The 12744-nt window shown below is 35.4% G+C and overlaps 1 protein-coding gene across 27 annotated transcripts in view; it reads right to left on the reverse strand.

Annotated features, from left to right (window-relative positions):
* Positions 1-12744, reverse strand: part of ASPP (Ankyrin-repeat, SH3-domain, and Proline-rich-region containing Protein) — a 504012-nt gene that overhangs the window by 31940 nt on the left and 459328 nt on the right. For 26 of the 27 annotated variants that reach the window (XM_067775871.1, XM_067775886.1, XM_067775888.1 and 23 more), the window contains one exon: positions 4522-4789. In XM_067775871.1, coding sequence (XP_067631972.1) covers positions 4522-4789 — 268 coding nt within the window. Of the gene's footprint in view, positions 1-4521; positions 4790-8674; positions 9169-12744 lie in introns of those variants that run through there. The other variant, XM_067775864.1, reaches the window with a different exon arrangement.

Genomic DNA, 12744 nt, shown 5'->3' on the forward strand with positions numbered 1-12744 from the left:
GGTTAACTATAATCTACCAGATTTTCGCGGTACGCCAAATCCTAGAGATGACTCACGACAAAAGAATTGACAATTACTACGTCTTTGTAGACGACAAAGTAACTACTGAAATTGTAAAAAATTGAAGCAGAAAATCAAAGCAAATTGATGACGCGCTTTCAAAGACAAAAGTTAAGCGTAGAAGCTGGAACCTCAACTTGTATATTACGTTAGATAATAGACTTCAAGAAACAATTCCGGAAAAAAAATTTATGTATTAAATCTATAAGACAAATAGCGGAGGGGTACTATGTGCACAGTCAGTAAAATTGGGTACAAACACAATTCATTTTGCAAAAAATTTCCGCAAGCCGGTTCGGAAAAAATGCCCAGATCCGAAAACAAACCCGTTCCAAAATTGTACCCCGTTCTGAAGTCGGTTCTGAATAAGTACCCGGACTCAAAAAGGTACCCGGCTTTCGAAAAGTAAGGTGGCTCAATGAATATACACTTCGGTTCTGAAAAAGTAATCGGCTCTGAAAATGTACTCGGATACGAAAAATTACCAAGTTCCCGGGTTGAGTAAATTACCCGGTTCTGAAAAATATCTAGCCGGATTCGAAAAAAATACCCGGTTCTGAAAAAGTACCTGATCTCGAAAAAGTACTCGTTTCTGAATAAGCATCCGGATTCTAAAAAATACCCGGTTCTTAAGAACTAAAGCTGCTCAATAAAAAGACACGTTTACATGCGGGAGGTCTAAGAAAAGCGCTACGATGCTGGGTGCCATCTGGTAACGCTTCGGATGCGGACTCCCCCCCCCCCCCCCCCCCCCATATAGTTTTATTTCTCTTCTACTTACAGCTTTCGTCGGAACCTTTTTCATTCAGGGCTAAACTTCTCATGGAACAGGGGATTTTGTGTAGCCCATGACTGACCATACGTGACGAAGAGCCAAACCTTGCATAAGGTATCTTTTATCGAATATGGCGGATCTAGATCAACCTAGCTCGTAAGTGCCTATAGCGACATTTGGCTATGAAGGAATATAGAAATGGTCCGATCCGGTCGGTTCCAAAAAATGACTAGCCGCACACCAAACTATACTCACAAAATTTTATCAAAAAACCACAAAAATTTAGGGACTAGTTTGCGTTCGCACAGATAGACGACCAAACGAACATGGCTAAGTTAACTCATCCTGGTTATTTCGGTGGACCTATCACTTCTCTTTTAGAGACTTATAATTTCAATATTCTGCGTAAACTTAATATACCGATCCATTCCCATCAAAGGTATAAATGTTAGCTTTGACTTCGTTGAAGAACCAAATCACAAATTAATTTGATAGATTTTAAATCAAAAACGATTTAGAACAACGCAACTCTGTACGTGTCTAAAAGTAGACTTCAAATATGTGAAGAATTTTGTATGGAGATAAAAAGATGATAAAAAAATTTTAAGGATTACCATTATATAAATGGACCAAAAAATAGAAGGCAATTTTTCCTTTAATACAGACATAATCTTGTTGAATTTGGCTAAAAGACTTTAAAAATAGCTCTTGTAAAAGAATTTTGGGATTTAAAACTATAGAGGTGGAGCGCAATCTTTCAATTTAAGGCAAAACATGTACCTGGGATTAACTAATTGATTATTTAAAATTTAAACACGCGCTCTACCTTTATAATTTTAAATCCCAAAATTCTTTTACTAGAGCTACTTTTAAAGTCTTTTAGTCAAAATTCAACAAGGTTATGTTTGCATTATTCTATTTTTTGGTCCATTTATATAAAGGTAGTCCTTAAAATTTTTTTATCATCTTTTTATTTTCTTTTTTTAGTGCTGCCTATAAAAAGGCATTTGGAATTTTAGGTTCTGACCCACGGCCCAAGTTTCAAGTCACTAGTTCACCGGGAAATTACTTAAAAATCGATTGCAAGATTCCCCTCGTTTTTCAAGGATTTGTAGTTCTCTTAACTAGCGCGCCACTTAGCGGAAATTTGTTTTCTATAAGTTGTATTGTCACTAGGCCTCTAACTAAGTGCCAAGTTTCAAGCCTCTAGATAACCGGTATGTTAAATAAAAATGGATTGAAAGATTCCCAAATCAAAACTAATTCTCTTAATAACTGGATCCATGCGCCACCTAGCGAAATTTTGTTTATCAAATTTTGCATTGCCACCGGATTCTGACTCACGGCCCAAGTTTCAGGTCTCTAGCTCACCGGGAAATTACTTAAAAATCGATCGCAAGATTCCCCCCCCCCCCCCCCCCTGTTTTAAAGGATTTGCAGTTATGTTGACTAGCGCGTCACCTAGCGGAACTTTGTTTTCTGTAAGTTGTATTGTCACCAGGCCTTTAACTAAGTGCCAAGTTTCAAGTCTCTATGTAACCGGGAAGTTAGTTAAATATGGATTGAAAGATTCCCAAATTAATCCGCGTGCGCCACCTTGCGATTTTTTTTTTTTTGATCAAATATGGTACTGTCACCGGGTTCTGACCCACGGCCCAACTTCCAAATCTCTAGCTCACCGGAAAGTTACTCAAAAATCGATAGCAAGATTCCCAAATATTTCAGGGATTTGTAGTTATCTCAATTAGCACGCCACGTAGCGGAACTTTGTTTTCTGTATATTGTATTGTCACCAGTCCTCGAACTGGGTGCCAAGTTTCAAGTCTCTAGGTCACCGGGAAGTTAGTTAAAAATGGATTGAAATATTCCCAAATCAAAATTAATTTTTTTAATATCTCGATCCATGCGCCACCTAGCGAAAGTTTTTTGATAAAATATTGCATTTTCACCGGGTTCTGACTCACGGATCAAGTTGCATATCTCCATCTCACCGGGAAGTTACTAAAAAATCTATTGCAAGATTCCCCTCGTTTTTCAAGGATTTGTACTTATGTCACTTAGCGCGCCACCTAGCGAAATTTTGTTTTCTGTAGATTGTATTGTCCCCAAGCCTCGAGCTGTGTGCCAAGTTTCAAGTCACTAGGTCACCAGGAAGTTAGTTAAAAATGGATTGAAAGATGCCCAAATCAAAATAAATTTTCTTAATATCTCGATCCATGCGCCACCTAGCAAAATTTTTTTTATCATATATTGCATTGTCACCAGGTTCTGACTCACCTCCCAAGTTTCAGGTCTTAGCTCACCGGGAAATTACTTAAAAATCGATCGCAAGATTCCCTGCGTTTTTTCAGGGATTTTCGTTTATCTCGATTCGTCTGCCACCTGGCGGCATTTTGTTTTCCACAAATTGTAGTGCCATCGACTCGCAAACTATGTGCTAAGTTTCAAGTCTCTGGATCACCGAAAAATTAGTTAAAAGTCGATCTCAAAATTTCCATTTTAAAATTAATTTTCTGTATATCTCGATCCGTGCGCCACCTAGCGGATTTTTTCACTTGCATTGTAATGTCTCCCAGATCTGAACTATGCTCTAAGTATCAAGTACCTAGCTCAACGGAAAGTTACCGAAAAAGACTTTTCCGTGGGTCAAAAATTCGTATGGAAATGAGGGGACAAACATGAAAGCGACTTAATATAAAGGTATATAATAATAAAAATTCGGCAATTCACAATATAAATTTCAAGTTTAGAGTTGTCTCGATCGTTTCCATTATAAAATTATTAATAAAAAATTTATTAAGGCATACCACATACGGCGAATATAAGACTTTGCAAACTGCCTAAATGTCTGTTGTCGTAAAAGGAGCTTTTCGAAATAGAAAGCTACGTTATCAAGGAAACTAGTTACACTTCAAAATTTTTATGTTGTTTTGTAATTCAGAGAAGTGTGCGTAAGGAAAATGCGTTTTGAATACAGTAGTAAAAAATCTTTTTAGCCTTTTAAAATACAAGTATCTCGAAAACCTATAACCAATTTAAAAATTCTAACACCAGACTCACATTCAAGGTATCAAAAGCCTTAAGAAAAGTACAGGCCCATTTCTGATACAAATTGTTTGAGTGCAACTTTGCTATATAGAAAAAATATGTGCCTAATTTCTATGCATCTTATTTCATTAAAATTTTCCAAAACAGTTTCTGAACTTTGCTCTACTGTGCCCCTTTCGCTTGACTAATAAAATAAACAAATCTACAAAGATTTCAGTAACTGCGACTGTCACAAATCTTCAGATTTGCTGCTTTTCCACATGCTAGCCGAGGAAAATAGCTAGCGGCAGATGTGAGCGAGTAGCTTATGGACGCATGATGCGCTTTGGAATAAAAAGTGTATAATAGCTGCTTATAAAATATGCCACTCATAAAGAAATCCTTTTGCTTATGCACTTTCATTATAAAATCACAAAGCTACTTACAACATGCAAGGAAACATATTTATTTCAGGTGATATAAAAAACAATCCTTACACAAGCACAGTCAATCAACAGTTGCACAAATATGCACACACGCATACACATTTAAACAAATAACTCAAAAATTCATTATACAGAAATCTACTATACACACATAGATATATGTATATTTACTTCTTATCTCTAACTCTACATTTCGCTAGTTTTAGTACTTACTCAGCGTAACATTATAAGTCTTCTGTAAATCCACTTGACCTCGTAGCGCACGCAAACGTCTCAGTTTGGATTCTTGAGCCTCAACACGTTCACGCAAACGTCTCAGACGTTCACCTTCTGCACTGGCAACCGCATTTCGTACTTCTTGCGATTTAAGGAAACGTAAACGTTGCTCCTTAGTGGCCAATAGTTGGTGTTGTGAGTCGATTTGCTGTTGTTGTCGCAACGCCATAGCCCTTAATTCGGCTGAAGTCAGCCTGCCAGGCACCTGTATGATTATGCAACAAGCAAAATATATGCACACATATACAATGATGTGGATGTTGTTGGCGATGATGATGATGATATTGATTATGAAAATGTGGGTGTTGCCAAGGCAGTTGAGCAATTTTAGAAGGCAGGAAGTAGTCACAACAAATATACATCAAAAGGTGTGAGTGCGTGAATTCAATTTGAATTTCATTTATGTGAATGTAAATAGGTTTTGCGTGACGATGACAATGGTTTGAAAAAAATGTTGTTGATGACAGTGGCGCGTGTTGAAGTTGATGTGGAGATATCACAAAGTAATTGCGCGTTATATATTTTGATATCCATAAAATTGTTGAAGTCATTCGCATAGCGCCCACGTTGAAAGTGTGATATGAAAAGAGATATAAAAAAACAAAAATGGAAGGAGCATTATTTTTATGAAAACACTGATAAATAAAATTACACGCGATATAATAAGCTGTAAAAATAAAACTAAGAGGGAGAAGGTTGTTCATTTATCAATTACGAGCAACAGTAAACAAAATTATGCAAATTGATTTAGAATAGCATACAAAATTTTTTATGATGACGAAAGCTGTGGAGCATTACAAAAAAACAAAAACAGCGAAATCTCTCGCCAAAAATAAAAACGCCTATAAATCTAAACGTAGTGACAGATTATTAATGTTTAATTTTTTAAATTACAATTTGGAAAGCAGTTAACAAATTTTAATACGAAGACGGAATGGAGTGATTTAATTAAATTTATACATAGAGACGTTGCGTTCAAAGCTTAAATGACGCAGCCTAACAAATTTTAGATGTGGAATACTTTTTCAAATTCCTCTGATATGCTGAACCTAGCCAGTTTCCTTGGACTTCTGTTAAAGGACTTTAATGACAATTTGTGAGTTGTCATGCCCATTGAATAGGGCGAAGCACTGTTAACACAACAACAACAATATTTTTAAGTAACAACTCACCGAGCTACAGACGTGAAACTTCACACATAGTTTAAGACACGGACACAATACAACAAAAGGGAAAAATTCCGTTAGGTGACGCACGAAAAGAAATATTTAGATAAGAATTTGGTAATTTGAAGCCGACTTTTGCATGAGCTAGAGACTTGAAATTTCAAACTGAATGCAGAGGCCGATGACAGTATAAAACATAATACATTAAGAATAAGTAAGGAAGTCCAAGTTCGGGTGAAACCGAACAGTACATACCCAGATGTACACTTGAAATGCTATTGTTGTTTGTTTTGTGTCCTTAATAGTGTTACAAGGCTGCGCAATAATACATATATATATGGTTCTATTCTGAACTAATTTTTCTTTGAGTTATGGCACCCGAAACATAGAAAATTGCTTAGTCAAAAAAGGGGCGGTGTCACGCCCATTTTTTTAAATTTGAAGTTTTTCCTATTTCTTGTTATAAATCCATTTGTGAAATGAAATACCATTGATATAAAGCTCTTTTTTGCAAAGATATAGCTTTTTTTATTCGTCCACGACTCTTTTAAAAATCTTTTGTATAAAAGTGGGCGTGGTTCTTAACCGATTTCGTAAATTTTCCTTCAAAGCATTCCTTATAATAAAGGCAACCTCTCTGCCAAATTTTGTTTCGATACATTTAACGATTTTTGATTTATGATTAATAATATTTGTAAAATTGATTCTATCACAAGTGGGCGGTAGCTCGCCCATTTTAAAATTTTTTTTCAAATTTTTATCAAGAGTCTCTATATCAGTCCACACATCAAATTTGAACATTCTAGGTGTATTATTTACTAAATTATCAGTTTTTTTGTGTTTTCCAAAATGTTATATATATAAAAAGTGGGCGCGGTTATCGCCCGTTTCGCTCATTTTCAATACCAATCTATCCTGGGTCCAGACAGGCTCCTGTACAAAATTTGATGAAGGTATCTCAATATTCACGCAAATTATCGTGCTAGCGGCCGGACAGACGGACGAACGGACATGGCTCAATCAAATTTTTTTTCGATATTGATGATTTTGATATATGGAAGTCTATATCTATCTCGATTCCTTTATACCTGTACAACCAACCGTTATAAAATCAAAGTTATAATACCCTGTGTACAAGTACAGCTGGGTATAAAAATCGTAACGGAACTGGGGGAATCTCGCTATTATTTTTTAAGAGAATTCCCATTGAAGTGCAACCTTCATACATAGTTGAGAAGTCGGTAACATTACATAAAAGGAGAGAAAAGCTCCTAGAAAAAAATCTCTTTGAAATAGCTTCCATATGAGTTAGGGGCTTGTTACTTTGCACAAAGCTTAAAGCTTAATGAATATTCAATACTTAGTATTCAAAATTCTACTTAATATGTCAGGGGTAGAGATACTTAGAGATATTTAGAAAATGCATACAGAACATGAGAAAACTTCAAATCGATTTTTTAATAAATTCTAGTTTGTACTGGGAATTGTGGAATGAAATTTTCGATTCGTTGCGCTGAGACTGAGATATCTACATTATTTTTATTGATGGTCTACTTAGCATGAACCATGAGGTTTATTATGGCAGCGTAACTTTGCGCAGTGTTGAATTATTCAGTTGATTCCGAGCTGACATCTGTAATTCGGTAATCGAAAGTTTTTCCTAATCAACACTTCCACTCAATTCATAACAAGTATTGTATGCATTCTGAATTAATAAAATTAAATTTTCTACTTTGTAATAAATAATGCACTACTCCTTTCCACTTAGAACTAAAAAGTAGAAAATAAAAAGAAAATAATAAAATTGTAAGTAATTACTTTATATAAATGGGCAAAAATCAGCGAAAAATGTGTCCTTATTTATCGCTGATTTTTGTCCATTTATCTAAACGAAGTGCTTAAAATTTTTTTTATTTATATTTTATTTTACTTTCAAATATCAGACGATGTAAAAACTTTTCTTGTTCTGTAAAACGATGAAGAGAAAAAACCCTAAATTTGAATAGATTTTTGTATGAATTTTTTATTTTTTTTTCATTTCATCCAGATCGCAGACCAGATTTCCCCCAATGTCTGCGAAATGGTTCAAATAATTTAATAGTACACCATGTCGTATGAGTAACTTATTAGATGTCTAACACAGGGCCCGTATCGTATTATACGATCACGGCTGATAAACCAATTTCAATCAAATAATAAATATGAATCTGCCAAGCTTTTCGTAAAATCAATAATATATTATAAATCGTGTAAGTACTTGCAGCCTATATTTCACGTGCTACCTCTATCATAATCACCACTTCAGTGCTATTGCCATTTAAAAAATTTAACTCCATACGGGCCCAGACTTTTACTGTAGTTATATTTGAGGATATTATTGTAAAGTGGTGCTCACCACAATAATATCTTTTCACAATTTTAGAATATCACATCAAAAATTAAATTTCAAAATGTCTAATATTAAAAAGTTCTCCAGATAAAAGGAATGAATAAAAGAAGAGACATTTAATGAATATAAAATATGAAAATACAAACATTGAAAAAATCAATTTATCTTCAACATGCTAAATACATTAAAAGCCAAAAAAAGAAACGGACATGCTTATGATAAAATCTTATTTTCTTCTTTTTTGTTGCTAAGCATACTAAAACGAACAACATCAAGCACGCAGTATGAGTTAACGCCATAGCATCAATCCTCAACTGCGCAAAATATCCAATTAATGGACACATTACACGAAAAGATCAGACTTCGTACAATGGTTTTTGCTGCCAATTAGTTTGCCAAGTTAGTATTGATAACCCGCAAGCAAAGCAGGATCAAGACCACCATGAAAGTGGCAGCTGAATTTGTGATTACAAAACTTAATATAGACATACTATACATGCATACATACAAGCATACACATACAAAAGAAACTTACATTCAATTTTGGTTCCGCTGTCACAACTACATTGGTGGGCGTTAAAATACCACCCCCACCAACACCACCACCACCACCCAGTCCAGACATGGTAATAGCACTGCGGGAGACTTTTGGTGCGGGTAGCATATTTGGTGGCATTTTTGGCAAATTACCGGAAACTGGACGACAGACACACGTTAACATTATATAAGCCAAACAATGGGTATGCTGCAACGGCTGCTTGTGATGCGATAATGCGGTTACCGTTATGTTGACGTATACGTACACGCGTCAAACTAATGCCGGACGTTTGTGGTTACTGAAGTGACACAAGCGCACGTACACCAATACAAAAACAGAACAAAAAAACAAAAATGTGTCGGCTAAATGGCGATGATGTGCACGTTTAGACAGGTTGTTGATAAGCATGCATATAGGCAATAAAATAGAAATTAGACAGAATATTGTTGTTGTTGCCGAAAGCACATAAACGCTGAGGTCAGCCGTACAATGCGGTGGAAAGAAAACTGATTTAAATGCTCACATATGCACAACTTTAGTGAATGTATAGTAGCTGCAATAAAAGTGCATACTCTGTGTGTATGTATCGATTATCGATGTGTGTGTACACATGTCCCACTTATGTGATTATAATGATGTGCCAGCCACTTCGCAAGCTGTGTCACGGCTAAATGCCAGTTGTTCGCTGTTAATATTCGTTGTTGCTTTGTTGTTGTGTTGCTGATAATCGCAAATCACTGTATAAAGCATCAATCTCGCTGTTTGCTATTTCGTTGTATTTTTTGGTTTTAGTCTACCACGCCCATCATTCTTGGTAGGCACGACGTTGTAACTCCTACACAATTTGGCACACTTTTTTTATTGTTTTCACACTGTTCGCTTTTGCTTATATAGATTAACAGAACTAGGGTGTTCCATTTTTGGGCTTATTTATTTTCTTATTATTTGGTAATTTAAAATTTTTTTAATAAACTACAACAAGGCCTGTTGAAAAAGGTTTACTGAAAAATATAGTAATTGGTGGTATTTTGTTGTTTTAAATACTATCACTGCTTTTTATTGGTTAAAAAAAAAAAATTATTAAAAAATATTTGTTTAACATTATTATTTGCAACAATCTGTTGTAATCTGATTGTTTGATTATTTAAACTATATATCGTTCCTTCTTTATTCGATTAATATAAATTAATGATTAATTTTGTTTATTTAATGCAATTAATGCTATTTCAACCTCCTAGGCCATCATATTGTTTAATTATTTTAATTTTGCTTTTATACTCAGTTGAGCAGAGCTCACAGAGTATATTAAGTTTGATTGGGTAACGGTTGGTTGTACATATATAAAGGAATCGAGATAGATATATACTTCCATATATCAAAATAATCAGGATCGAAAAAAATTTGATTGAGCCATGTCCGTCCGTCCGTCCGTCCGTCCGTCCGTTAACACGATAACTTGAGTAAATTTTGAGGTATCTTGATGAAATTTGGTATGTGGGTTCCTGAGCACTCATCTCAGATCGCTATTTAAAATGAACGATATCGGACTATAACCACGCCCACTTTTTCGATATCGAAAATTTCGAAAAACCGAAAAAGTGCGATAATTCATTACAAAAGACAGCTAAAGCGACGAAACTTGGTAGGTGAGTTGAACTTATGACGCAGAATAGAAAATTGGTAAAATTTTGGACAATGGGCGTGGCACCGCCCACTTTTAAAAGAAGGTAATTTAAAAGGTTTGCAAGCTGTAATTTGGCAGTCGTTGCAGATATCGTGATGAAATTTGGCAGGAACGTTACTCCTATTACTATATGTACGCTTAATAAAAATTAGCAAAATCGAAGAAGGACCACGCCCACTTTTAAAAAAAATTTAATATCTTTACAGTATATAAGTAAATTATGTCAACATTTAACTCCAGTAATGATATGGTGCAACAAAATACAAAAATAAAAGAAAATTTCAAAATGGGCGTGGCTCCGCCCTTTTTCATTTAATTTGTCTAGGATAATTTTAACGCCATAAGTCGAACAAAAATTAACCAATCCTTTTGAAATTTGGTAGGGGTATAGATTTTATGACGTTAAGTGTTTTCTGTGGAAATGGGCGGAATCGGTTGATGCCACGCCCAGTTTTTATACATAGTCGTCCGGCTGTCCTTCCGCATGGCCGTTAACACGATAACTTGAGCAAAAATCGACATATCTTCAATGAACTTAGTTCACGTGCTTACTTGAACTCACTTTATCTTGGTATGAAAAATGATGAACGAAATACGACTATGACCACGCCCACTTTTTCGATATCGAAAATTACGAAAAATGAAAAAATGCCATAACTCTATACCAAATACGAAAAAAGGGATGAAACATGGTAAGGTAATTGGATTGTTTTATTGACGCGAAATATAACTTTAGAAAAAACTTTATAAAATGGTTGTGACACCTACCATATTAAGTAGAAGAAAATGAAAAAGCTCTGCAGGGCGGCGAAATAAAATACCCTTAAATTCTTGGCAGGTATTACATATATATATAAATTAGCGGTATCCAACAGATGATGTTCTGGGTCACCCTGGTCCACATTTTGGTCGATATCTGGAAAACGCCTTCAGACCACTCCCTTTTAAAACTCTCATTAATACCTTTAATTTTATACCTATATCGTACAAACTCATTCTAGAGTCACCCCTGGTCCACCTTTATGGCGACATCTCGAAAAGGCGTCCACCTATAGAACTAAGGCCCACTCCCTTTTAAAGTACTCATTAAATCCTTTCGTTTGATGCCCATATTGTACAAACAAATTCTAGGGTCACCCCTGATCCACCTTTATGGCGCACTATGGTGAACTAAGGATTACTCCCTTTTAAAATACTCTTTAACACCTTTCTGTTGATACCCATATTGTACAAACAAATTCTAGGGTCACCCCTGGTCCACCTTTATGGCGATATCTCGAAACGACGTCCACCTATGGAACTAAGGATTACTCCCTTTTAAAATACTCATTAACACCTTTCATTTGATACCCATGTCGTACAAACGCGTTCTAGAGCCACCCCTGTTCCACCTTTATGGCGATATCTCGAAAAGGCGACCACCTATACCACTACCACCACTCGCTTTTAAAACCCTCATTAATACCTTTAATTTGATACCCATATTCGTACAAACACATTCTAGAGTCACCCCTGGTCCACCTTTATGGCGATATTTCGAAACGGCATCCACCTATAGAACTAAGGCCCACTCCCTTTTAAAATACTCATTAACACCATTCGTTTGATGCCCATATTGTACAAACAAATTCTAGGGTCACCCCTGGTCCACCTTTGTGGCGATATTTCGAAACGGCGTCCACCTATGGAACTAAGGATTACTTCCTTTTAAAATAATCATTAAAACCTTTCATTTGATACCGATATCGTAGAAACGCATTCTAGAGTCAACCCTGATCCACCTTTATGGCTATATCCCTATATCCCTAAATGGCGTCCACCTATAGAACTATGGCCCACTCCCTCATAAAATAATCTTTAATGCCTTTCATTTGATACACATTCCAGGGTTTCCCTCGGTTCATTTTCCTACATGGTTATTTTCCCTTATGTTGTCACCATAGCTCTCAACTGAGTATGTAATGTTCGGTTGCACCCGAACTTAACCTTCCTTACTTGTTCAGTAAGTTATTAATTTTTCGCGTCTTAATCATGCAAAAATGCCACTGTACGCCGCGGTAGGATCATTCTTTTCAAGTGACAATCATGGCACCAGTTGTTAGGCCAATTATTTGAGCCTTGTTATTTCTAGTTTGCAGGTTTAATATAATTCATCAATCATTTCTGATTACCTTTGATTAGTTTTGTGAATTTCACCAATAAAACATAAAGACACTCCAAATCTTTAGTTAGTTCAGTCATTTCTTATTTTTTATTTGCATCACTATTATAATTAATTGAATATTTGTTATTATTTCAAATAGTTTTTTGTGACTACCTTAAATTGATTTTTTTTTTTAATTTTTAGTTTGCATCTTCTGTAAGCTTATGAACTTTACCAATC

This window comes from Eurosta solidaginis, chromosome 3 (assembly GCF_040869045.1).
Source record: "Eurosta solidaginis isolate ZX-2024a chromosome 3, ASM4086904v1, whole genome shotgun sequence".
In the NCBI taxonomy this organism is placed as follows: Eukaryota; Metazoa; Arthropoda; class Insecta; order Diptera; family Tephritidae; genus Eurosta; species Eurosta solidaginis.